Below are 25,674 nucleotides of genomic sequence, written 5' to 3'. Positions count from 1 at the left end.
TTTGAAGCAACCTGGAGATGTTCACCCTGAGGAGCAGAGCAGCCATTGGATGCTTCTGGTTAGTGTGATGAGTACAATGTGGCAGGGTCCCAGCTCTGCAGCGAGGCTGGCAAAACCTGGTGGAGCTTCTTCAATTTCTGGCACATGCCTTATAAAACATTAAAAGCATTCTGATATCTTCCCCCTCTCCCAACGCAACATAAGAGCAAGAGAGATGCAGTGTTTTAGCTGGCAGCATGTGTACCAAGCGCATCCTGGCTCCAATCTTTTTATCTTTCCATGGATGAGAATAGAAGGCTGTTTGAGCAGTAACTTCACATCTTCTCCATTTTCTATAAAAGCATCTGCACAATCAAAAGTTGCCTTTTGATGACCCAAGCATAACTTCCCTTTGTGTAGTTGTGTATGTGTGATTGTCAGTAAGGCTGCCATCTGGGTCAGCAATAAGGAGAAGATAAGTTGATCATTCAGAACTTGATGCTTATGGATAAAGAGGTCTGTTGGAATAGCATAGCATAGCATAGATACTTTGGGTATGCAAAGTTTTGCTGGCAGCTGGGCTTAGGAGAAAGCATGTTCCTTCAAAACAAAGGAAACAGTAGTTTGATGAGAGGAGATCACAAGCTTGCTGATTTAAATTTTTAATGTCTTTTTGTATCACAGAAAATCCAGATGACTGGAAGAGTGATTATGTTGGGACAATTCTGTAAAAGGGTGTGTGAATGGCCCAGGAAATGATAGGTTGGATCACATGACACAAGACCTGGGTAAATACAAAATACAAAATTAATTTTTGAAACATGATGTTACAGAAAGTGTCTGGTACTTCTCAAATAGGTCCGATTTTGCTCTATGAGAAGCTTACAGTTGATTTAAAGAAAGCTGTGCCAATATAATATACTTGGATATTGTAAGTGGCAGTTAAGTTAGTGCATGAGAAGCCAACTAATAACTAATGTCAAAAAATATCAGTAAAATGCAAGTAGATTATGAACTGAAAGTAGTGAGTGATAGAGAATCATCATCAAATAAATAAATTGAAGCGGCAGTATAAGCGGGAAGGAGGAAAAAGGATACTCTAAGGTAAAGGACAATATTAGCACAAAAATAAAACAACTGTTTGTGGATTAACTTTAAGATGAACATAGAAAACGTTTTTCTAACCATCCAAAGATCAAGGCTCTGGCATTGTCGCCTTACATGAAGGGAGCAAATAATTCAACTATTTTAAGCTAGAACTTGATTGTTACCGAAGAGTTTCTGCAACAGGATATGTGGAGACTGTTTGCAAAGAAATGGGCTTGATGATGCTTTTCTTCAAATGAGGGGGAGAGAGATGCAGATTCTGTTTGACGTTTACTCAGTGATGCTGAAGAAAATACGACGGACCACTCAGGAAATGTGTATAGGGAACAAGTGTGGTGAATTGTAGCTATTGATATGAACAGGATGGCTACACAGAGTAATCCAGGTTGTTTGGTAAATGGACCATTGAAGTGAAATAATTTTTAATATGGAGAAGTGGAGAGTTATAAACTTGGAAAGGAGTGGCCTGCTCACACACTGCAAAAGGAGAGGCCGTACCCTGAGAAACAGTATCTTGTAAGAATTTCGGGGTCAGAATAGGCAGCCACTTTTAAGGGAGCTTTCTGTATGATGTTGTCGCTAAAAAAGCTACTGTGATTTTGGAACTACAAAGAGGGAGGTAGTGAGCAGGGGTAAGGAGGTAGTTTTATGTCAGTAGCCCTTATAGTACTTTGATGCCAGTCTTGCATCAGTGTAGCTTTCTGTAGCATCTTAAAATATTGTTAAAAAATTGGAAAAGTTAAACAGAAGAACCGTAAAAGTTGCTGGAAAGTTGAGAAGATACTGTATGGGAACATAATTGGGGCTCTTGCTCTGGATGTGCTTTTATTCAGCTCTTATTGCTATTGTCATCCAAAGACCTTCCAGTAGTTCCTTAAGGAACAAGGCTAACATCTCTCCCTTGACTGTACTCTTATTCTGTTCTTTGGGAGAAAAATACTGGTGGAATGGCATCTGGTGTTAATACTGGGTCGTCTTGTCTGCTTGTTTTACCTTTATACTTGTAGGTATATATTTACACTGAGGAAGCCAAAGGGAAAGAAGTGCCGCTCTCAGTTTGACCAAAGATGGTGAGATTTGTTACTTTGGAAGCAATTCTTTACATTTTTCCAAAGCAGCACCCTGACATGCCAGCTATTTCAGCTCTTCTCTTTGAGGTTACAGGACCCTTTAAATGAACGGCTGCCTGGGGTCAAAAACTAGACAGATTCAAATGCAGCTTGGCAGTGATGGTGGTTAAGAATTGAAATAAACAACTGATGTTGGCTTCTCTTGCCTTGCTCGCCTCAGACGGAGATCTGGTCCTGCTTATAGGTAAAAGGTAAGGGCACGTGATTTACAGGGGATCAGTCAGGTTGACCTAATTCTCCCTCTTGCCCTTAAACTGTGAATCTATGAGATCAATGCAGAAGCCTTAATATATCAAAAAATGAGAAGCTTCCAATTTAAGGGAATTTATTTCTAACATATTTTAAAAACTCAAATCACTTGGAAGTTCTTTGTGCACAGTATCTGCCTTTGCCCTGCTGTGTATAGGACTTTTTTAGAGGCTTAGGCTCCACAAGAGCTTTCCTTTGGCAGCATCCCTGTGTATCTATAGGTAGGTCTTTACTCAACACTTATCACAGAGAAGTTACACCGAATAGCAAACTCTTTGCAGAGGCTTGTGTTGATCCATAACAGTTGCTTCCGATTCTTGGATCAACAAAGAGCAAATGCTGTGAATTGACCATGCTACATGATCCTGTATCAAATCTTGTAAAGTCAGCAGCATTCTCCACCTTGACTAGAAGCAAGCATTCATTAAGACACATTTAAGATTAATTAAGTTTCAGAGGTTCTCTTCCTTTTTCCTCCTCTAAAGTGCATCTGTCCTGGAGCAGAACATGGAAGATTTTAATGACATGTTTTGCTAACAAAGTAAAAGTGACAGTGAGAATGAGACTTGCATCTCTCTGAAATAATAAGAGGAGTTCCAGGTTGGCAGACTGGAATTTCCCCTTCCTTAGTCCATTTGCAGTGGGGTGACATCAGAAATTTGGTGTCATGGCACCTGAATGCTGTTTGTCACCTAAGTCACTGATCTTGAAGAAGTCTGCTCAGAACCTTCAACCTTCCCTGCTGTAAAATAGTTTTGTCCCCTGGTTTTGAGGTTTGTTCCCAAAGCTTCAGAAAGCTGCAGCAGAACTGGTGGTGTTTCCAGGTATCTTTTGTAGTCCTGATTTTCTTCAGTATTTTGTGAGTTTAAAAGTCAAGGAGATTGATTCATACTTCTCTTTTTGTGAATGTATAGCTTATTATCTGTGCAGGTCTAATAGGCAGTGATTAAAATAAGTCCTAATTATAATCTATGCTGCTCAAGTCCGACATCACTCATGCCTTGTAATTTTTGCTGATTAATTTCCCATCTGTGATCGTGCCAGCTCTTCTCTCCAGCTGAACCAGTTATGATCAGTCGTACTGTGTAGCTGTCAGGCAGGACCCCTGAGCTTGCTGGCTAGCTGTGCATCAAGCTAGAAGACAGTTCATTAGATTTTACCCTCCCATCAGCCTTCCCACCCTGTCAGGATGCTGCTCTGCTGTATCACCGGGTAGAGGACAGCTTCGCCGAGAGTTAGTCGCTGTCTATGAACAGTGGTCATCCTCTGAACGGATTGATTCTAACTCTGACTTGGTGGGATCTCTTGATGTTTGCACGCACTGCGACTGTGAGTTATATAGCCTGAAGAGGTACTTCATGAAGTGACTTGAAATGCTTGGCATAGCTGAGGATCTTGGTAAATGAATTTATTTCAGGGAAAAGTTACCCTGGGTCTTTCGTAGCAGTATGGGGGAAGCTCAGAGGCTCAATACTGTGCTTTATTTCACTTTCTCAGCTTGTCAGTGGCTGAATGTTCTGGATTACTATTTCTGGTAATAGTATGCAACTGAAGCATACAAATTAAAAGCCCATCTTTAACCGTGGCCAGCACTTTAAAACTAAAATGTGATACATTGTCCAAGATCTTTCTTAAAAGAAGAGGTGATGACCTCTGAAAGGCCAGCAGTGAAAACTAAGTGAAAGAGCTGTGTGCTGAGAAGAGGATGGATTCCTACATGACTGTTTCACATGCAAGAATGTCCAAATCTGGGAAATGTGCCAGTAATATGTAAAATTAAAGCTCTGTTTTGGAGGCTGATCCGCACAGATAAGAGTCTGTGACTGTTAACTAATAACTACAAGAGTGGCAGTGATGAAGGGGGCATACTTGAGGACAGGAATTCACAGGTTCGTTCATGTTTAACCCCATGTGAACGTTTTATGTATGCTTGAGATTAACAGCTCAGATATTCTTGTGTTTTTATTTCCTTCATTGTGAGCAAGCTGGTAAAACCGTTGGAGACCTTAAGGTGTATTGTGCAGAAATATGATGGGTTCCTACCTATTTTGTAATGAAACAGAGAGAGATTATGTGGCACTGACTATGAGCCGGAGGGGGGTATTGATTTGCAGCAGTAGCATCGGTGCCTAGATCTGCCAAGGGATGTTGTGCCTCACACCGCTGCTGCCTTTGTGGTCCAAAGAACTTGCTGTTGTGTCCAGCCAGCAGCTGGATCTTCACAGCATCCCTCTGTCCTAGGTGTCATCTTTCCATATGTGTGACTAGATTTTTTGCACTAGGTCAGGTACACACAACATCAGAAGAGGGCAGAACGTCTTTATAGCCATACGTACATGCCCATTGGAGGCAGACTTTCTGGAATCCCTTAAACAGGTAGTAAGAGCAGCCTACTCTGCTTACAGATTGCTTCTCCCTGCTATCCTAAATCTTCAGAGGAACTTTGGATTTATGCATAAAAACACGGATAATTTTAAAAATTGCTCCTAAAAATTGTGAAGAAGTGGAGGGAAGAAGTGAAGTGGAGAGAAGTGAAAAGTGAATATGAACCAGAATCTGGTAATTGTGGAAAACTAAAGGCAGAGGAGAAAGGGCAAAAAAGAGAAACTAGTGGGCAGGAAAATTAGGAAAAAAAAATACTTTAAAAGCAACTTTAAATATATTAGGAGCCAAAGGAATACTAAAAGCACAGTGATCTACTGAGGCCTGGAACATCTAGTATGATGAAGGAGAAATGGTGAATATTTGTTTTCTCTAACTGGAAGAAAAGCTGGATAGTGCTACCTGCTGCAGCAGCTCTCTAATGCTCTCTGTTGTAACAGTAGTCAGGGAACTACTGAGCAGTGCATCTTTTAATTTGCTGTTCTGAATAACTTGGATCCAGGAATTTTGAAAGGGCTTGGTGAGCACCCCTCTCAACACCAATATGTGCTAATGTTCTTCTTTTTTTTTTTTTTTTTTTGTATTCATAATAAGTTAGACTGAAAAAATGTTGTGTGCTAGTATTTAAAATTATTAATAGGTAAGCTAATATCAAGCCGAATTGTGCAAAGTAGGATGTTAGGTTACCTGCAGCCTGATATTGGGTTCTCATCTGTACAGATTTTTGGAAGAATAGGTCTTATCTGACATGATGTTAAAGTTGGATGTTAAAGCTAAAAGTGTTAGTATGTCACGCGTCTGCAATGCGGTTAACTTGTGCCACAGATCATTTGAACAAGCAGCTAGAATGATTCAACATTTTGTACGCTGAATACATGAAAACCTGAATAAATGAAAGGGTCAATGTGATAACGAAAGGGGAACCACCGTTGATAAAATATATTTTTAGCAGTGTCAGTTTGGATTTTTTTTTCTTTTTTCTTTTTTTTTTTTTTTACTTGAGGCTATTCAACAAGTTTGATATCAATGTCTTGGAAGAAAACACAAAGTCAATTTTGTTGATGTTTGTGAACAACACAAAGTCCAGGAGAGTCAAGTGGTGAAAGGAGATGAGTTACTGATAGAGATGTGATCCCATGAATGCTGGATGAGAAAATAACATTTTTTTGACTCAAATGTAAAATCAGAAACTAGGAGCAGAGAAAATAGATGGCCTGGCAGAGGGGAGTGTGTGGTGATGTGGAAGCTATTGCAGGAGCTAGGACTCTCAGAGTGGACATAGTGGTTTCCTGAACACAAAATCCCAGCTGGAATAATGGCCAGAAAGTAAATGCAGTACTTGGACACAAACATGGAAATCCTGAGCAGAAGTAGGGAGGGTGTTATCTCAGTACAAGGTACTGATTCAGTCTGCACAGAAATATTTCTGTCGGTGTTCAAGAATGCTGCTGATAAGTTGGAGAGAGTTCAGAGAAAACCACGAGAATAAAGGATAGGAAAATATGCCATGCAGTAAAATGAGGAGCTCCATTTGTAAAATCAACACTGCGTGTCTTTTTTAATTCTTCTTAGAGATATGCTATAGCTTAACCAGGAATTAACTCAAGGAAGTCCTATGGCTGCATTAGGCAGGAGGTCAGGCAGTACAGTCATACCGATCTCTTTTGGTTCATAATCTAAGAATCTCTGCAAAGGAAGAGTGGGAAAGGAAAAGCTATTGTCTGTTTGCAGAGGCATGCGTCTGAATCTCTTCCTACTAAATGCCACGGGGGTTGTGAACATTTCAGCTGTAGACGTCTGGTCCCGTGAGCTTCCTGAGCATGCCATTTTCTGACCATGTTCACTGTGGAACCTGCCCCATTGCCAGCTTCAGCATGCCCTGCTCGAGCACCAGATCTCCACAGTTCACCAACGCTGTGTCAGGACCCACCTCACTCTTTATGTTTGTAAACCTCCCCCACAAGCTGCTGCTTTTTCCTTCCTGAGCTGCTTTACTGCAGACTTTTCAGGGAAGATGTTTCCTTCTCCTGTAGGGAAGGCAGGTAGCCCCTGCCTTCAGCACCACCCCAACGCATGCAAACAGGCCTGGAGAGCTTTCCTGTCGCTGCAGAGAGGTGCAGCCTGGGCTGGCAGCCTGCTGAAGTAATCAGCTCCCCCTTTGCCCTTAAAATCATCTCTTTCTTCTGACTGGCTCTGGTCATTTTGAAATAAAATATATCTTGTTTTGGGCATCTTATAAAGGCTTAAAAGTGAGTAGCATTTGCACATACCCAGTTGTATTTAATACTGAGGGTTCCCTTTCAAAGCACAGTATGAATATTAACCAGTGCTTCCTTGATACAGATTTGGTAAGATTCTTCCAGGCTACGAATTGTCATGTGAGAAGTTGGGCTGTGGAAAAAATTATCATCTATCCCTGGCTCAAAAAGAAAATCTACAACAGCTAGGAACAGCGTTCCTGCTTTTTGAAACCATGCTGCAAATGCCGACCAGATTTCCTTGGTGCTGGGTTCCATACAGACGTGTTTTGGAATAAGAAAATTCCTGTCTTCAGGAGTGTGTGGCCTAAGTACATGAATTTCAGGATGTCAGAGCCAAATGGTGACGGGGACTGAATCTTACACCAGCTTTCCTGACAGGAGTCTGATTATCAGCTGAGGCCCCTCTCCTGGATGCTGCAAGTGTGCAGTGTCTCTGAGCATGGTGTCAGTCAGCAGATAGGGAAAACGGAGGTGCAAGAAGACTTTGTGGAGAGCTGCCACGAAGGCCAGGAAGTCCGTCCAATCTGTTATGCTGCCTGAGAGCAGTCAGTCTATGTGCCTTAAAGGAAATTGTAAGACCAGCGCAATGAAGAGATGAGAGGTTCTTTGCTTAACTGTTTGTCTCAACCACTGATACTCTGGAGCTTAGTGGCCATTCCAAAAATGTTAGTATTAACAAAACTAATTCTGAATTATCATCACCAGCCATACCAATTTTTTCTACTCAGCAGCATCTTGTGGCAAGGGCAGGGGAAACGAGAGGGAGGGGGTTTATTGGCTTTGAGCTTGCTATCTGTAAACATCATTAAATGGTTTCTGGCTTTTGTGATGAGCTAGGGGAGAAGCGTTTTTATTAAAGGGGCCTGCGTTCCAGAAGGGTAATGATAGCTCAGCTCCGTTTGTCTCAAGGGATAGGAAGATGAGAGAACGTGACTTGTGCAATTCTGCTGGAATCCTGCAGGGCACTGCAGACATTTCACTGTTTGCAAAGTGTCCAAAACACATAGAAAGCTTCATCTTCAGAGATGTAACATACCTCACTGTTCCCTGAAGGGGACTGGCATATGTCGTATTTGTAGATGGGCCCTGGTTTGTGCCCACCTGTGTTCTTCTCTTTCTTGGTATTCTGTCGCAAAGATCTACTCTGAAATAATCATGCTGCATTTCAGTAAGACATCCTATCTGTCAGCCTTAAGTTACATTTCCAACAATTTTTGTGAATGCCGTGGAGAAAAATTTAAATTCCCTGTGCCTTAGGTTGCTCCGTTGTATCTAATATTCTTCACCTGATCTATAACTGAACTACTGTTTGCTTTCTTCCTGGTACAGGAAGGGATTTTCATCTGTATGAGTAGGTAGGTGATCCAGCACCTGCACAGACATCATGACTTTGTGCAGAGGAGGGGAGCCTGTTTGTTGGATTCTTGCCTTGGGAATGAAGGTTGTGATTTCCTGGCCATTCATTTTGTTTTCTTTCCTTGCTTCGTTCTTTTTCAGAACATGAGTGAAAACTTGAAGGACTGTTTGATCCAGACCCAGACTTCCTTAGGGGAGATGGTGACGATAAAAACAGAGGCTTGCTCTCCGCGCCGGGACCAGGAGTATGGACAACCTTGGTATGTGGCTGAGTTTCTATTGTGTGTATTTTCTCCTCTAAGTTGAAGTTGGTTTTCAGGAATCTACTTGAAGCTCTGAAAGATACTAGAACCCTCACTTGTGAGACTCTGCCTTCTGGTTTGTGACAGGGATGGTCATGTATGGATGCACTTGCCTGTATACTGGTTTATATGAGGGCTCTGAATGCGAGTGTCTGAAGGTTATGCCTTGCCTTCGATCAGCAGGTTTTCCTGGCTGTAGAAAAATGGTGGGAATTCACTCTGCCAGTCTCCTGTTGAGTGGATGGTATGTACCAGGTTTGAATCATGTAGTAGTACTCTAACTGAAGCCATTAAGTACTGTAAGCTTTAGGCTTAAATTGTGTCAGGAACCAGCTTCTGGAAGGTAGCATAAACCAACAGGTTAGATGGCAAGGTGAACCATTTTTCTGCTGCAGGCATGGGGTCTAGAATTGTTTAGACCTCGTTATCTCATTGCCTCTGTTCCTCTTTATTTGCAGTGTGAGATCTTGGTAGGTTAAAGTCTTTCTGTTGTTTTCTCCCCAGCTCTGGAAGGCCTGATCCACAGTCCATGGATGTGGAACCCAAGAAACTGAAAGGGAAACGGGATTTGATCATGACTAAGAGCTTTCAGCAAGTGGATTTTTGGTGTAAGTGTCCTGTTAGTGGAGAAAAAACAATGCCACCACTTGTATAGAGTTCAGTCTTTTTTAATCTACAGCCTGTGGGTTTGGGGCAGAAGAGGGGAAAAAATCCTGGGATGAATTCACATGATTTCCTAAGACTGGCCTATTTGATAGGGAAGCTGTTACATGAAAGAAGCTTGTCAATCACAGGACTACATAGTAGGGGGAGATGGGTGCTAGAGACATTAAAACGTTGTTTGTATGGAAAACCCAAGAGTCTGCAAAATTGAAAAGTTTGAGTCCTGAAACCATAAAGGAAGCATTGCATGGATGACAGCTCCTTCCTTTTCTCTACATTCTGTGAAACAAAAGTGGTGTCAGGTGTGTTTGCATACCCTGAATATTGTAGGCCTTAGAGGAAACCATGAGTTCAGCCACAAGTACTTGGGCATGTTATATGTCTTTCTGCAGCACAGAAAAAAAGGTTGTAGGACAAAGGTGTTTATTTTCAGAGTGTGCATTGTTTGCTGTTCTGGTATGTGGGGAATCAGACCTTTTAGCTAGATAAAGGAAGTCTCTGCTAACTGTTATCTGCAAGGAATCTCTGAATGCTGACTCTGCAAACTGCAGAAGAGAATTTTCTGCACATGTATAGCATTAATGACAAATCTATATGTCACTGGTGCTCACTCACCTGAGAGGCTAGAAGAGAATGTTACTTATCAAAGCATCCAGGCATAGATTTAGGTCACATAGGAATGAACTGGGGCAGAGTAATTGTTGAGAGTCATAGAAGGAAAAACAAAGTGAGAAGGTTGTGAAGTGCTTATGTGCATGGAAGTCAGGCCTGCAGCACCCAGAGAAGAGGACCATCCTATTCTGTTTTCATGACCTAGGCTGAGGCAGAGGGAGAATACACTTTCTGCCATGAGAAAAAGGAATTGCTGGATTCAGTTCTTCACTTCAGATTGCAGAGGCAATCTGAAAGGATGAGAAACTGTGCTAGCTTCACTGCTGTGTGTTGTATGAGCTCTTTTGAGCTTAAATGCATCTCATGTCTACCCTGCCTAACTTGTGCCATCTGCTCCCCTCACACCCACAGTTTGCGAATCCTGCCAGGAGTACTTTGTCGATGAGTGCCCGAACCATGGTCCCCCAGTGTTTGTGTCCGACACCCCTGTGCCTATTGGGATCCCTGACCGGGCAGCGTTGACCATCCCACCTGGTATGGAGGTGGTGAAAGAACCCAATGGGGAGAACGACGTGCGCTGTATGAACGAAGTGATCCCTAAAGGTCACATCTTCGGGCCATACGAGGGGCAAATCTCTAGCCAGGACAAGTCTGCAGGATTCTTCTCTTGGCTGGTAAGTACCTTGCTAACAAAATCATTTCTGACCACACAGCTCAGAGCTGGGACTCATGGGGCATCTTCTGCCTCCTCTGAAGCTCCCCTGCTGATCTATATGGGCAATAGGTGAACATGCATCTGCCATAATTATTAGTGATTTAAAAGTATAGATACATTAACAGGAATCAGGAATTGAATCTGAATTCAATTCACAGGACTGGAAAGCAGAGCTTGCTTCTCCTTTCTCTCTTGCCGTGTTATTCCATCCCCACACAATCTTAAAGGCTCTTCCAGTACCTTTCCCTACTCTTATCATCCCCATGCTGCATTTTGAAGATAGAGAAAAGATCATTTCTAGATTCTGCAGAGCAGGTGGCCACTGTGGAGGAGCCAGGAAAGAGGAAATTCAGCCTCTCCTGGTTCCTCAGGAGCCAGTTAACATGCAGTCTCCAGCACCAAAAATGCATTTTTTTACCCCAGTCCTGCAGGCCTCTGTCAGCCTGTGAGACAGAGATATCACTGGATTGATAGATACTAAATACTCTGAGAAGTCAGATGTAGGACTTGAATTCTAGCTAGAAAAATATGTGCAGAGTTGCTGGTATTAAATTCTGCTCACACTTGTCTCAGCCCTGCTGAGAAAGGACAGTTGGTGTTTTATATCTGAGGACTGTTAACAGTTTTGCCAGCTACATCCATAGTTCTGCATTGTAGATATTTGTACATGGGAAAATACCTCTCGCTTAGTTCAGAGTAGCCGCCAAGCAGGCTGGCAATCAGAGTGGCAATCTAGAGTACCTGTGAGGGATTAGATCTGTGGCATAGAGTTTCATGTCCTGACATGAGACTGGAACTGAAGCAGTGATTTGAAAGTCAAAGTCTTACTTCTTTCTGAACCAGCTTGTTCACTTGCTGCATCTGTCATTCTGCAGATCGTTGATAAGAACAACCGCTACAAATCCATAGATGGGACAGATGAAACCAAAGCAAACTGGATGAGGTGAGTCCAGTTCTACCTTCCCTTTTGGGGCTTTATGTTCCCAAGAGAGGCCATCAAACACTCCTCATTGTTTTGCATGACAGAAAAACAAACCAAAATGCCACAATCTCTTCATTAAAGGATTTGCTTGTGCTTTTGCGATATCTGCTGTGATGAGAATCCTTTGGAGTAAGGCTGAATTGTAGGAGCTAAAATAAGGAAGTGTGTATAAAAGATGATTGTTTTCTGGGATGAGGACAAATTATAAAGACAGATCTATTTATCCACACTTACAAACATTGACAGTTCTCACTCCCATTTTTTTTTCTTTTTTTATTTTATTTTCAAATATTTGCAAAATGCTTTGCATAATCCCCTAGGTAACATTTGATTCTGTTCTAGGTTTTTATCCTTTCCAATTTGACAGACATTGAAAGTGGTTTCTCTTTCTGGGCTTTGCTAGAAACAGTTGTCCATGGTGCACTGTCATTTGTGGTGTTAGCTTTACTGTGCTGTTAGAAACTGGAGTGAATTGCTGCAGCTCCGAACATAGAAATCATCAGTGTGCTTGCACTCCCTCTACCGGCTCAGGGACTCAACAGTAGCAGAACCCAAATACCAGTTAATACTGAACCAGGAGGTGGCTGGCTCTGTTGTTAATTGCAGTAGTAAGAGAAAACGTTTAACAGTGATGCAGTGCTGCAAATGTCTGCATATATCTGCCAAATGTAGGTCACTTGTAGCCTCCTGAAGCAGAGGCAAAGCACTGAAGTACCTTGGGCATATGGTGAGTCACTGGAATAGCTGGAATGGGACATAGCGTATTGTTGCCCATCCCATATTCTGACTAGTACTGCTTTCAGGAGTGAATTTTGGAAGTAGTGTCAAGAAGGCATTTCATACAAGAGTAAAGAAGGATGGGGATTAGCTGTTCTGTTGGTCCGAATGGCTAGGTTTTAAGTTGCCCTTCACTAATGGAAAAGAGAGCATAAAGAGCATTGTGGATGCAATACAAAAATAGCCTGTCAAAGCTGAGTGCACCACTTCTTGCTCAGTTTGACTCCTCACATGGAGACCAGTTGTTCTGACACCTACATTCATGGAGTTCAGCGGAAGATTTAATTTTTCTGTAAGAATTCCAGCCATTACAATTGTTTGCTACCTGATGAGAGAAACCTCTAGTCCTGTGCTGAGGCTGGAGTTGTCACTCCAGAAAAAAGTAATGGTGTGGTGGACAAATAGGTAGAAGGACATAGATCTTGAAGCAAAGGATTAGAAGTTCAAAAATCAGAGTGAGATTTTGCTGTTCAGATTATATTATCTCTTAATGTGATCTGTATGACAATAAAATTGGGGCAAAACATAGTCTTGGGAAGTGACAACTCTATAATGAACTCTTCCTCCTAGTATTACCAACACTAGGTGTTGGTAATACTGGATTTATATGGGCACTACTTTTGGTCCTACCACCATAAGAACAGAATGTTCTCTTTTAAACCTCTGGTTAAACTTGTATTTGCCATGTTTATGTCTTGGGATGAATGTGGTCTGAACCATTCTGTATAGCCTTGAAAGGCAAGTGGATTACAGTTTTGTGGAAAGGGTAGGGACAGTTAAGGGGATGTATGCAACTCTTCTGGGGAAGGGTGTATCGGAGGACCTTGACAGTCTATACTATTCTAACTGATCTTTCTGTTTTACTCTTGCAAAAATGCCTCAAATACCAGCAGTAGATGGAGTCTGAGTGACAGTTCAAGTGGAGATAGTGGTTCTCAAAAAGCATTATTTTTGTTTGTTGCTAGCTTTCAAATAGAGATACTCAAGAGTATCCTACACTAGAACATTACCTGTTGTGGAGATTACCCAGAGAAACGTACTTCCAGGAACGCTGTAGACAGCGGTCTTTTTGTTTTTCAGATGGTGCTCTTTGCCATCACTCACAGATGGAGTGCTTTGCAAAGCAGATCTACTCACCTTCTGGGTAGGTGGGTATGGCATGGGGAGGGCAGCTTGGGCTGACTCCTCTCTCTCCTTGCAGATCTGGATATTGTTTTTGTTGTTTGACTACCACCACTGAGTCCATTTTCATGTTCCCAATGAGGACAATTTGTACACTGCAGCACTTGCTGTTTGACTTTCAAGTCCCCGTATACCCAGGGAAGTGGATTACAGGGATGAAGGAGTACAAAGCGTAGCAGGTGGCAGAGTAACAGCTAGATAAACTGTCCAAGATCCTCTTTTCCTTTCTTTCTTTAATTAGTCAAGACAAACTCCTGATGCTGAGGGGCATCTTCTAAAGTTGGCCACTGGCACAGGAATAATGCATTCTTAGTCTCTGTCTAGCATAAAGCACTGTTTCTAACACTATGTAAAACTCCATGAGTTTAGCTGCAGAGATCTGTGTCAACATTTTCCTCTGTTTTTATGTTTGGGGTGGAGGGAGGCCTCAGTGTGACTAAGTACCACAAATCATAGCAAATCTCAAACAAAAATCAGTGCTTTCTCAAACACAAACTATAAATTGCCATTGATCCAAGTTCTTAGATCTTTTGAAGGCTTGCACAGAACCAGCCACTGTTCCTGGTTACATGTGAGAAAGTCTTTTTATTCCATTGTTGGAGACCTTATTTTTTTTTTTAAAAAAAAAAAAAAAAAAAAAAAGGAAACTGGACCAAAAAATGTAAGTAATTCAGAAAGTCCAAGAAACATTCCTCTATGTGTGTATTGCTCTCCTCAGACTGAGATGCAGGATAGGAAGCACCTACAAGCTAGTGGTAGTGCCTAGATGAATTGTTGGAGTGCAGTGCCTCATGTGGGTTTTCCATATTAATTCTGGCAGTTACAAGAACTTACAAGTTACAAGTGAGTACCTGAGCTTTTGGATTTTTGGAATGATTCAAATTTATGCTTTCCCTCAGCCCTTGTGAAGAGGTTAGTGCAAGACTTCTTTACCTCTTTCCCTTTGACTTCCTCTGTGCCTCCTTTCCACTCTGAACACAGTGACAAGACATCATGAGGAGTAAGAATTTTTTGAATGTCTTCCTTTTTTTCTTGGTAATGTGGATGTCTGATTTGCTTTGCATAAAATGATATGGGTTGGAAGAGACCTGGAGGTCATCCACTCCGATGGCCTGATCAAAGCAGGACTAGCTTATATCAGTAGATCTTCACAGAGCTACTGTTTTGACTTAATGGAACGTTAAAAAAAAAAAAAAAAAAAAAAAACCTCAAGGTTACTGTGACTGCCAGTGTGTGCAGGGGAACTGAAAGCCGCAAACCTGTGCACAGGTCTTTCTGTTAAGCTGCATGTATTCATCTCTGTTCTTTTTTAGCAACTGGAACAAATATTCTTATGGGTTATAGGCTGAAAGTTATACAGAGCAAATGGATCCTAAAATACTACAGGGCTGTGATCCCTCCAAAAATGTTTTCACTTCCCACTCTGAAGTGATTGTGTGCTTGTTTTTTAAAGACAGAGGAGTCTTTGGAGTTGTTTCTTATCTTTGTGGGGTGAACATTAAATGCTCACTGTTCTTGTAGTCTGCAGCTTCACTTTCAGTTGCAAAGAAATAGCTCTGTTGTCTTGCACTCTCAAATTCACCTAGGCTGAGGTGGGAATTTGCAGCCTCACAGCTGGGTTTCCCATGGAGCTTAATAAAACCCACACACCATCCCAAAAGAGGTACTTCCATAACAAACAATGACTGCTCTCAGTGATATCCTGCATGCTAGGGGAAATGCATGACGGGAAAAAAATACCTCCTGTCTGCATTTTTAGGAGGAGGAGGTTAAGGTGCCTGCTGGGAACCTAACACTAGTAGGATTCACGATTAAAACTGGCCAAAACTTACCACTCTGTGTGGTGAGTTTGCTCTTGCAATACCTCGGTTGTCTTGAATTGTTTTCACCCGTGTCCTGCTGGATCTAATGAGGAGACCATGTCTGCCACAAGTTGAGCTAAATGTACTAGGTGGGATACTCTGTCCAGGACAAACAAAAAAGGAGTGTGTCATTCCCCACTGGTGTCACTTTGCTAGTGATAGCAGCCATGGATTCAGCAGAGTAGAGAGGACATAAGTTTCCTAACCCCGTCAGAGGCTCTGAGCAACTCCAGAGAGATTTCTATTCTGCAAGCACAGCTCTGTTGATGGACAGATTGTAAAATGCTGTTACTCCTTTCACCAGAGCAGTTTGTCAGTGTGGAGATTTGTTTCCTGCACATGGAGGCATTGATGATACTGTGCAATTGTGGGTACTTGCAAAGAACGTACGTGAAGCCCAGTTTTGCTGAATGCAATAAAAACTGAACCATAAACATTCCCTTACTCCCTGTTCCATGTAACCTTCCCCCCTCCCCAATCCCGCCGTTGTTTAACTGGGAAGACTTCTTTAAGTGTTTTTTCTTGAGGTTAATGTACCAAGCGCTTTGCTGGCTATCCATGGTTTCATTACCATCTTCCTTAAATGCTCCCTCTACGCTTCCATAAATGCAGCTTCACCAAAATAATATCCCACAGATATATTTGCATTTGTCCCAGTGAAATGCTTCTGTGCATGTAGCTCAGCTCCCAGCTCTCACTGCATGTGGCCTGGATTTAAGCAGGATTTCCTGCTGTTTTTTCGGTGGGAACTTAACAGCTTCTGACGCTTACCCTGATGGAGGGCAGCCTCATAACCAGCAGTGTCAGAGAGGTTCGTTAAAGAGCAGAATAACAGCACGAATGAGAAACTAGGATGACATCTGACAAGAGTCCCTTTATGTTTTTCGCTGTGCACAGTCCACTAGCACCTTCGCTATGAGCGCATCCCAAACCCGCTCCTCATGTGCTAGGCTACAGTGGTGCTGAAAGGCGGCTGCCTCTGAGGAGGTACGAGCCAGGTGCCAGAGGGGCCAGCACAAAAAATAGGCAAGTGGAAGAACTGCTGAGGCCTTTAGGTCCTACCAGCTTTTCAAGAAGTGTTTTGGAGTGGCTGAAGTCTGGCTTGAATGGATAAGACATCCAGCCAAGATTTTAGAATAAAATATAACTTCTTGGAAGAGGAGGGTCTGAGCTATCCTAGACAGAATTTGTTTCCCTAGTACTGCAGAGTGGTAACAATAGGATAATCTTCAATTTCATTTAATTTGGGAACGTAAATAGGAGGAGTGCTAGCACATTGGGAAGATACTAGGTGTTACTGAGTTTTCCTTCCCGTCGTATCACTTCATAGCAGAGTTAAGTTTGTTAGGTGTCCTAACTATTCAGATATTTTATTTTTTGCATAATACATCTTTTGATACCCTTTTTAAAGGTTAATTTTCTAGGTTTGTAGTAACTGTTTTTTGAGGTGATTAATATTAACGTTGATGTCTTCTACCTTAAATGAATATTGTGTTCTCACTATAACCCGTAGATTTATGGTCCATAAATCGACCATAGATTTCTGAGAACTTCCTTTTAAAATATCAGAAGTAACTATACTACACAAACACCAAAAACATTGATCTTCTCCAAAAAATCCCCAACATAACTGCTTCTGATTATTTGAAGATTGTGTAAAAATAGTCCTTTTTAGATCACAGCCATTTCATTTTTGCATTTTACTTCACTCTGTTATAATTCCAATCAAGGTGTACACTAATCTTCCCAGCAGCTCTGCTTCTCCATGGCCTTCTGATCTCTTCAGTGCTCTATTGCATGCTTACACACAGATTTCCATTGTTTAGGATTTGGATTATTTCTCTGTCCTCAATCCCACCTTGTATATAGGCAGAAATAGATATTCACACAGTCTGTGTTCTCCTTCCCTATTGAATATAGATTTGCATTTTTTTTTCAGTAAAAAAGCCATATTTAGGACCACTCTTTTGTTTAAAGATTCCTTTGACTATAGCTGGAACATTAAACACACACACACCCCAGAGGCACCACATGAAAATATTGCTCATTCTCAGAATCTCTGCGTCTTCTTCTCAATGGGCTGAGGCTGCAAGTTGTTCTTCTGAAGCACCAGAAACAGGCACAGGCTCCTGTCAGCGGCAGTGAGAGCAAGGCCTAGCCGGGAAAAGCAAGTGGGTGGCCTCATTCCATCTGAGAACAATAGGAAATGGCAACTATTTCTGGAAAAAAACAAAAGCTTGTTATGAAGCAGACCAGTGTTCAAAGTGCAGTACCCCTCACGCTGAAGAAGAGTTTTTTTTCTTAGGAAAAACAAGATGCACAAACTGCCTGTGAATCTGCTTGAAATCTTCCCTGAAAAAAAATCCATTTTAGTTTAGCCTCTGCAAGAGATTTCTGTGAGTTCTAACAGAAAGGGTGGGGTGAAAGTTTCCATTACATGTTCTGCCAGGCAGAACAATAAGATGTTTCAGGTCTCTAAATTTCCTCAAGAAGCCATTTTCAAGCAGTATCACCTTAAAGGCTAATTCATGAATTTGCTTGTGAGTTCTCACACTTTTTTCTGTTCACAAAGTGCTGCAATCGATGTGAGGCTGTACTGAAATTGTCACACATAAGTCAGCGGACTGAACAAAGTGTAAAACTTCATTTTAACTGTAGAACTGAAAAGGCTCCTTCACACTAGTCTTGCTTGTTTTTTTTTTTAACCTTGAAAGTTGCCTCTTTTAAACAAAACAGCTGCCTTTTCCTGGTGCATTTGAGGAAAACTGAAAGGTGGCTGTGGGTGGGGGGAGCTGGATCCCACCGAACTCCTCTGCCCCAGTGCAACGCTGGCCAAGTGGTTGGATGCAGGGGGATGCTTTGCACTGTTTTCCTTTTACCCAATTGTGCTTTGTGGGATGTTCAACCCAAGGAACATGGCTGAACGAAAGAGGAAGCCCAAGTTTTCCAAGGAGGAACTGGACATTCTGGTCACTGAGGTGACCCGAAATGAAGCCATGCTGTTTGGGAGGGAGACAATGCGTCTATCCCATGCTGACAGGGACAAGATTTGGGAAGGCATAGCCAGGCAGATCACATCAGTCAGCCAGGTCCCCAGGTCTGTAAAAGACATTAAACACAGATGGGATGACATGAAGAGAAGGACCAAGGACAAACTGGCTTTCATGCAGAGGTCCCTCTCAAGCCCCAGCAGCACGGGGCGGCCCTCGGCCATTGTCCTGACCGCCCACGAGAGAGCCATCGAGTCGACGCTGCATTCGTCTCGCCAGATGCACGGCTTCCGGAGAGCGGATCTGGACGTGGTTGACAGCCCATCAACAAGCTGTAAGTATTACTGCCTTAACACCTCTTTACCTTATGCTTGCATATCTTAGTCTGACACCAGAAGAGTGCTGTGTGTTCTGTGAGATGCTCGGTTGCCTGCCAACCCAGGACCCACCTGTGTTTGGTTTCAAGGCAACCTGCTCTGGTGATCATGGGGTGATGAGGTGAATTGAGGGAAAGTTGTTTGCCAATTAAAGTCATCTTTTGTATCTGCCTCTCTAGCCTTTTACCCTACTGTATTCTAAGGGCAGACGTTGTTTGAGTTCCGCTTTCTTAAAGGGATGCAAGTCTGAACTGATCCTGCAAGAGAGGGAGCAACTGTAGGTGAAGTGCAACTACCTCCAGTCAGTGGAAAAGTATTTGTAAAACATTAGGGACTTTTCATCTTGCAGGCACCCCAATAAAAGGGTAGTGCTGTCAAGCTGTGAACCCTGTGGCTGTCACTAATGGATCGCTGCATGTAATCATCTTCTAAGAGGGGTGTCAGGGAGGCCAAGGTTGGGGTTTAAATGATCACTGGTATTTGTGCTGTGATGCCAGGCCACGAATGATTTCTCAGTAGTGGTCTGAGGTCTCAGTACAAGTGCTATTAAAAGGGTAGATGATAATCTTCCTCCGCTCTTTGTTAAGAAAATACTGGCCCTGCTGTATAAGTTAACCTTCTTACATTGCAAATCTCTAACACCTTCCAGTACTGAATCACAAGCTGCTTTTTGCAGGTCTTTCCCCAGTTGCCCACATGCAGTTTTCTTGTATGGACGTGGAACTTATCTGTCTATGAGCTTTTAGGGATACAAAGGAGAGAGAGAGGGGTTTCTTCTCTTGAGAAGTGAGCTAATACTTCACAGGTGCTGTTGTCCTGGCATAGGTTTATTATCTGAACTAACACTACTAGTGGAAAAACAAAGGCAGAATTCTTCAAATAGTTGCAAAGTTGGACTTGGTGACTCTTGATGTCTGTCCTGGAAGCCAGTTGCACTACTTCAGAGGCAAAATGGATACACTTTGTGTAAGGAGACAGTGAGCAGTTACAGCAAATGCAGTATCATCTCTTCTTACACTTGATGTGCCTGTACCCATGAAATAGCACATCAGTAGATATTTATCAAAACATTGAGAGTTTGGAGTTTTGCTTCAGTTTTTGGTTTTGCTTCTGTTTTGTTTTGCTTCAAGTTTATTGCCTGGTTAACAGAAGGTCCTGTTGCTTGATAACCCTTAATGCTTGAATACTTTACTCAGTGATGCCTAGCCAAATAGTGGCTATGCAGTCCAGATTTTGTGAATAGGAAGTGCTGTGTTTATACATTCCTCTGTGAGGAGGATATAAGAAGTAACATGGGACCATGAGGAACCAGCATGGGTCAGGGGTGTCCTGGAACTGGACCAAAGGCCAGGAGCCTATGTCCCCCCAGAATTTTTGAGTGTATTAGCTAGTTGCAGTTTTGGAGAAGGTGAGTCGTTGCTATTGTATTAAAATTGTCTATCTTTTAGTAATAAATAGCACTATATACAGGATGCTGCGGCAGCTTGGATTCTTCCTCTGCTGACTGAGTTCCCTCACTCTTCAGGCCTCTTGTGGCTAAGCTTGTCACACAGATGATAATGTTGCATCACATGCATGTTGCATTATGCATCAGGAGCTGCAGGCTTGTCCCGAATGGCAGACTGGGGGAAGGGGAAAATCCCACGTGCTTTGAGATACCTTGAAACAGAAGTCAGAGCTGTGAGGAGCTTCACAGTAGTAATTCGTGCTTCCTCTTCTGTTTAAGCTGACGAAGATGAAGAGATGCCAGGCACTTCTCGGGAACATCGCTTCTCATCTCTGCAGAGGGCTGGTGCAGAAGTCAACCAGCGCTCCGGGCCCTCCTTTCTCCGCACTTCATCATCAGAGCACTCAGAAGCTACCAGCCAAAGGCAGGAAGTGCACCGTCCATCCCCACGCACTCCATCGTCCTGCAGACCTGTGCACCCACGAACGAGGAGCCCACCTCTCTCCAGCTTCGATCGCCAACTTCTTCACTCCCACACACAGCAAACCGACCTGTTCAGGCAGTTCTGCCAGGAGCTGGTGGCTATACACAGAGACATGGCAGATAGCATGCATGTGATCAGTCAGAGGATGGCTGACCTCACCAGCCAAGTTGGTCAGATGTGCCAGACCCTTTCAGAAATCCGTGATGAGGTCCAGGCTTTCCATAAGATACAGGATCCTAGTGCTATGCAGGGGTCTCTTCTGCAAGCAGCTTGCTCAAAACCTGCTCCTGAGCCCAGTGCAGAGTCTAACCCAAACCCCCCAAAGCAGACTCCACCTGCACGGACTACCAGGTCACGAAAGAGAAAACACCATTTTTAATCTGCTTCATATAAAGCAAAGAAAGGTGCACCTTTTTGAGCTGCTGCATGCTCACATGGCGTCTACATGTGGATCAGTGTTATGTGGAGAAGGTAAACAGCCACCCCCACCCCATCCACCCCCCTGCTATCTAATAAAACACTCTGAATTATGGGAGCTGACTAGTAGGGCTGGCCTTCTGCAATGACAAAGAGGAATCTCAGACATTATAGAGCTTGGGATGTAAGCATCTTTCTGTTCCTAGAGATTAGGAATTATCACTAGTTTCCCTATGCTTTAAATGCTTTAGAGGCTAAGAGATGCAATAGGAGTCATTATCTTGATCTCTTTCTCATGCCTGTGAGACATTATTTACTGAGACAGCGTACTGCAGAACTCCCTTTACAGTCAACTCACAATTTTACTGTACTACTGTTTTCCTATCATCATCCTGCAAATTAGTGTATGCGCTGTGCAGAGTCTTAACTAACAGTATCCTTACAGCTCTAAAAAGACTAATTGCTTATTGTTTTTTTATCTTGGGCTCAGCAATAGTTCAGGGCTTACTGTGACTGTTAGACAGAGGTTCAGTCAGGGAGAAGGGTATAAAAGCAGAGCATATGCAGGGAAGGGGAGAAAATGTGATGCTGAGAGAACTTTTTGCCAGCAAAATGGCAAAAGAAAAGATATGAGCACTGTGTGGCATTAGTCTTCTCAGAAGAGCTGCTCTGGCATGTGCCTGGATCCCTGCAGTACCACATGCACTTATTTTGAAGAGTTTAATCTTTTTCTTCTCCAATCTATCTGAAACCCAACCTCCCCTTCCCATTTGCGGTTAAAATATTGTTATACGTAATATGGCAGAACTTGAACAGAATTGTAATATACTGTTTTCTTGCATGTTATAATTCTCAATTTTGAACAACGTCTGCCTCTTCAAAATGTGAGAGACTGTGCAGAAACATGGGAAAATACAGGGCCTGCTTCTGACCTCAAGAATACTTCTGTTTTATATCACTGTAACTCTGTCAACTTCAGTATAGTTTCTTTGCACTTACTCTGCGTTGTTAGGGTGGAATCTGTACTGTGTTCCCCTGTCGTGGAGAGTTTACAATCTAAATTCACAGCTATATAGGTTAAAACCTTGAACGTGTTGGTTTAGTACTGCTTTTTCTTTTTCTTTTAATCAAGATGCAAGAAAGAACTGTGTTGTAATATTTTAATTGTTTCAGTGCTGCATGAGGATTCCATGTGCGATCCCAATTTTGAAACTAGGCTTTAATAATTTCTCCTCACATGGTAGTGACATAAATGGCAGCTTTTTTACAGTTTGTCTGTTTTCTTCTTGGTTTGCATATCTGCCTTTACCATGCTGCCTCCATCTCTGGAAGAATCTGGACCATTATCCTGCCATGTTCTAGCAGGGAAGAAGACCAAGGTGTTGCTCACACATGGCATGCCATTGCTCTCTGGGCTGTCCTGCTGTAGGTAGAGCTGGTTGCAGAAAACCCTTCAACCGATCCTCATGTCATGTGTGGGCTACAAACTTGGCCAAAAAGTTGTATAATTTTTATCAGGAATGGACCATAGACAGCACAGTACAGCAGAAGGATGGCTCACTTTACTTGCTTTTAAAGGATGTTTAATCTGTTTGGCCTCTCCTTTAAATGTATATTGTGTTAGGTTCTGTTTTGGACAGCTTGCTGCATGACTGCAGTGTCAAACATTCCTGACATGGTTTTCTTTTCTTTTTCTTTTTAATTATTCTATAATCCTAATGCAAATAATTTATTCTTAATGTTGTGGTAAAAGGCCATTGCTCAAGGAATTAGAGATCTGGTAAGAAATAACTCCTTCCTTCTGAGGAATGACTTCTTTGATTTCACACAGAAGTACTTCTTAGCACCAGTGCCAGACCAGGGCAGGATTCACTTACCTTTCTGTGAGACTGTGGTTTTATGTCTGTTTATAACATTTTTATTCTGCAGAAGTTACAATCTGTCCTCTTTTAAATTGAAGGGAAGATTGGGAAATTGGAGAGAAGTGGATTTAATAATATGATTTACAAAGAACTGAAAAATGATGATGTGTTCTAAAAGCTTTCTGAGTCAATACAGTGCTGCTGCTATGTATTAAAGAAATATTTTACATTTTTATAGTATTAGGTCAATGCTGATGTTCTCCTGTTGATAAATGGATGGGATTAGCTCCTTTGCTGTTGTCTTGGGGGATCCCCTCCAGGAACCCTCAGATCTGCACAGCAGGAGACCCCTGCAGATGCTAAGCACTGCTGGGAGCTGGGAGGACTGTTATGGTGGTTGCTGCCATCAGTCTGTGTGTATAGAAGCACTTAGAGATGAACCCTGTTTTCCTAGCAGCAGGCTGTGCAGCCTTAAAGAGAAACTCCTCAAGTATTGGGCTCAGGAGAAAGGACCATGTATTACAAACTGACTGATGTCTTCCCAGGTTTCCTCTCTGGAATGTAACAAATTGGCCCAAATCTGGGGCCAGATTTCCTACCCTGTATAGATCCCTTAGTGAAGTGGCTTTTCTGTACTTGCTCGCAAAGGATATATTGTCCTGTATGCATCATGTTAACTGATTATTGAAGTAAGTGGCCCATGTCAAAGCAAACTGCTGTGCTTAACCCCAGTACTTCCATATCTTGTATATGCTGAAAAATTCTCTCTTTAAAAATATTTTTGTTAAGATTACAATAAATATATAACACTTTTATCACAGCTGCTGTTGAGTCCTTTGTTTCTCTCCTGATTTTTTGCCTGAACTTGTAACAAGTAATTCAAGGTTGTATCCGTCACAGTTGCTTAGTCTCCTCCAAGGCGCTAAGGGTCAGAGAGCTGAGGTGGTATATTTGCTAATTTGGCACCCTCAGTGCCTATATCCAGACTGGTGGCAACTCTCTTCCACTGGATCTCCTGCCCTGGGCTTGCAACCAGCTGTGACTTTGGAAAGGCCCATGGCCATTTCCCTATGTCACTCTGCACTGGCTGGACATCAGCAAAGGCACCACCAGGGCTGCTTGGAGGGGATGAGCGCTTGGGGGCTGGCAGGGAGGCAAAAGGAGTGGAGCAAATACTGGAGAGAGGGAGCAGAGGACTGAGCCTCCGGCTGCATAGCCCTTGTTCCTTCCTGTGGTCTCTGCCAAAAAAAAAAATAGTTGGATGTTTTCTGAGCACGTTCACTGAATTATCCCCAAACTTGGCTGGTTGGTGTTCCAGGCAAGCTGTGGCTTAGAAAGAGGGCAGCTAGGACAGCAGGAGCTGCTAGTTTGAAATGTTGTGGGGAAGGTGCCAGCACAGGGACTGATCCAAGCCCCCATAGCAGCAGTGGGGCAGCAGGACTCATAGTCTCCTTTGGTGCTAGGAACGTCGTGCTAACTGGTCCTGAATAGGCTGGGCAAAGTCTGCATTGGTCATGAGCCTAACGGGCCTTGGCTGGCCCGTTGCAGGGAACGAGGTGGGTGGCAGGTCTCTCTCTAATGAGAGATAAAGTGACTTATTTGTAGTTCATGGCAGGGATCAACCAGTGTGTCTCTGCAGGAATGGGAGCGGTTCCAGGTGACTGCATCAGCCCAAATGGCCTTTTTCATCCCCACTCCTCCTCCAGGGATTGTCAGTGCCTTGGGAAACTTGCTATGGAAGTGGGGCGTAAGGCCCATCTCTGTGCAGAGCTTGTGACAGTACAGCCATTTCAGGGTGTCTAAGTCAAGACAATCTTCTTACATCAATTTAGTTTGTGTTTTGCGTCAGGAGGGAGGCTGGTTCCTTTGCAGTTCCTTTAGTGGGAAGAGTGTTTTAGGACAAGGGTGTTTTGGCCTTGGTACGGTGTGTCAGTATAGGCAGAATCGTATAATCTCACCTCTCCTCACCAGACAGTTTGTGTCCCTTCTTAGCTGAACAGGCTGCTATTTTTTGGAGTGACTTCCTGTGACTTAGGGAAAGTTCTTACCTCAAATCTGTGATACTCAGTGGCAGTGAATGTCTTAGACTGACAAGTGAAATTTGTTTTTTACGCACTCCTTCGTAACCCATCTAATTAGTGCCTGTGGGGTCACTTAAGCCAGGAGCTTGGCAGCATTGGTTTGAAAGCAGTTCATTCATATGGATGATATCCTCCACATTTACGTTACCTAGGGAAAATATTACAGATATAAAGCTTCATCTTCAGGACATAAACCAATTGCTAACTGCCAGCAGGTGCAAAGAAATGTGTTTATGACTGGATTATTCCATAATTGTCCATTAAGGGCTTTCTCAGTATCTCCTGGCGAAATCTGCAGCTCTAGTCACTGCTGGACAATAGATTGATCCAAATGAATCGGTGATGTGCTGCAGGGATGCAGCAGTACTGCAGCTCTCTCTCCAGCCTCCTCTTTTTCTCCTAGCTCACAGCTGTGTCGTAAGGCAGCAGGAGTTGGAGGATACAAAGCTGAAGGACA

At 42.8% G+C, this 25,674-nt stretch overlaps 1 protein-coding gene across 3 annotated transcripts in view; it reads left to right on the top strand.

Moving 5' to 3' along the window:
- Positions 1 to 25,674, top strand: part of PRDM11 (PR/SET domain 11) — a 48,732-nt gene that overhangs the window by 9,951 nt on the left and 13,107 nt on the right. For 2 of the 3 annotated variants that reach the window (XM_062575867.1, XM_062575866.1), the window contains exons 2-5: positions 8,606 to 8,724; positions 9,271 to 9,374; positions 10,453 to 10,715; positions 11,632 to 11,699. In XM_062575867.1, coding sequence (XP_062431851.1) covers positions 8,609 to 8,724; positions 9,271 to 9,374; positions 10,453 to 10,715; positions 11,632 to 11,699 — 551 coding nt within the window. In that variant the 5' untranslated portion in view covers positions 8,606 to 8,608. Of the gene's footprint in view, positions 1 to 8,605; positions 8,725 to 9,270; positions 9,375 to 10,452; positions 10,716 to 11,631; positions 11,700 to 18,470; positions 18,884 to 20,652; positions 23,960 to 25,674 lie in introns of those variants that run through there. The other variant, XM_062575868.1, reaches the window with a different exon arrangement.

This window comes from Rhea pennata, chromosome 5, assembly GCF_028389875.1.
Source record: "Rhea pennata isolate bPtePen1 chromosome 5, bPtePen1.pri, whole genome shotgun sequence".
Classification (NCBI taxonomy): domain Eukaryota; kingdom Metazoa; phylum Chordata; class Aves; order Rheiformes; family Rheidae; genus Rhea; species Rhea pennata.
The sequence above is the reverse complement of the archived record's forward strand: the minus strand, read 5'-3'. Positions and strand labels throughout refer to the sequence as shown.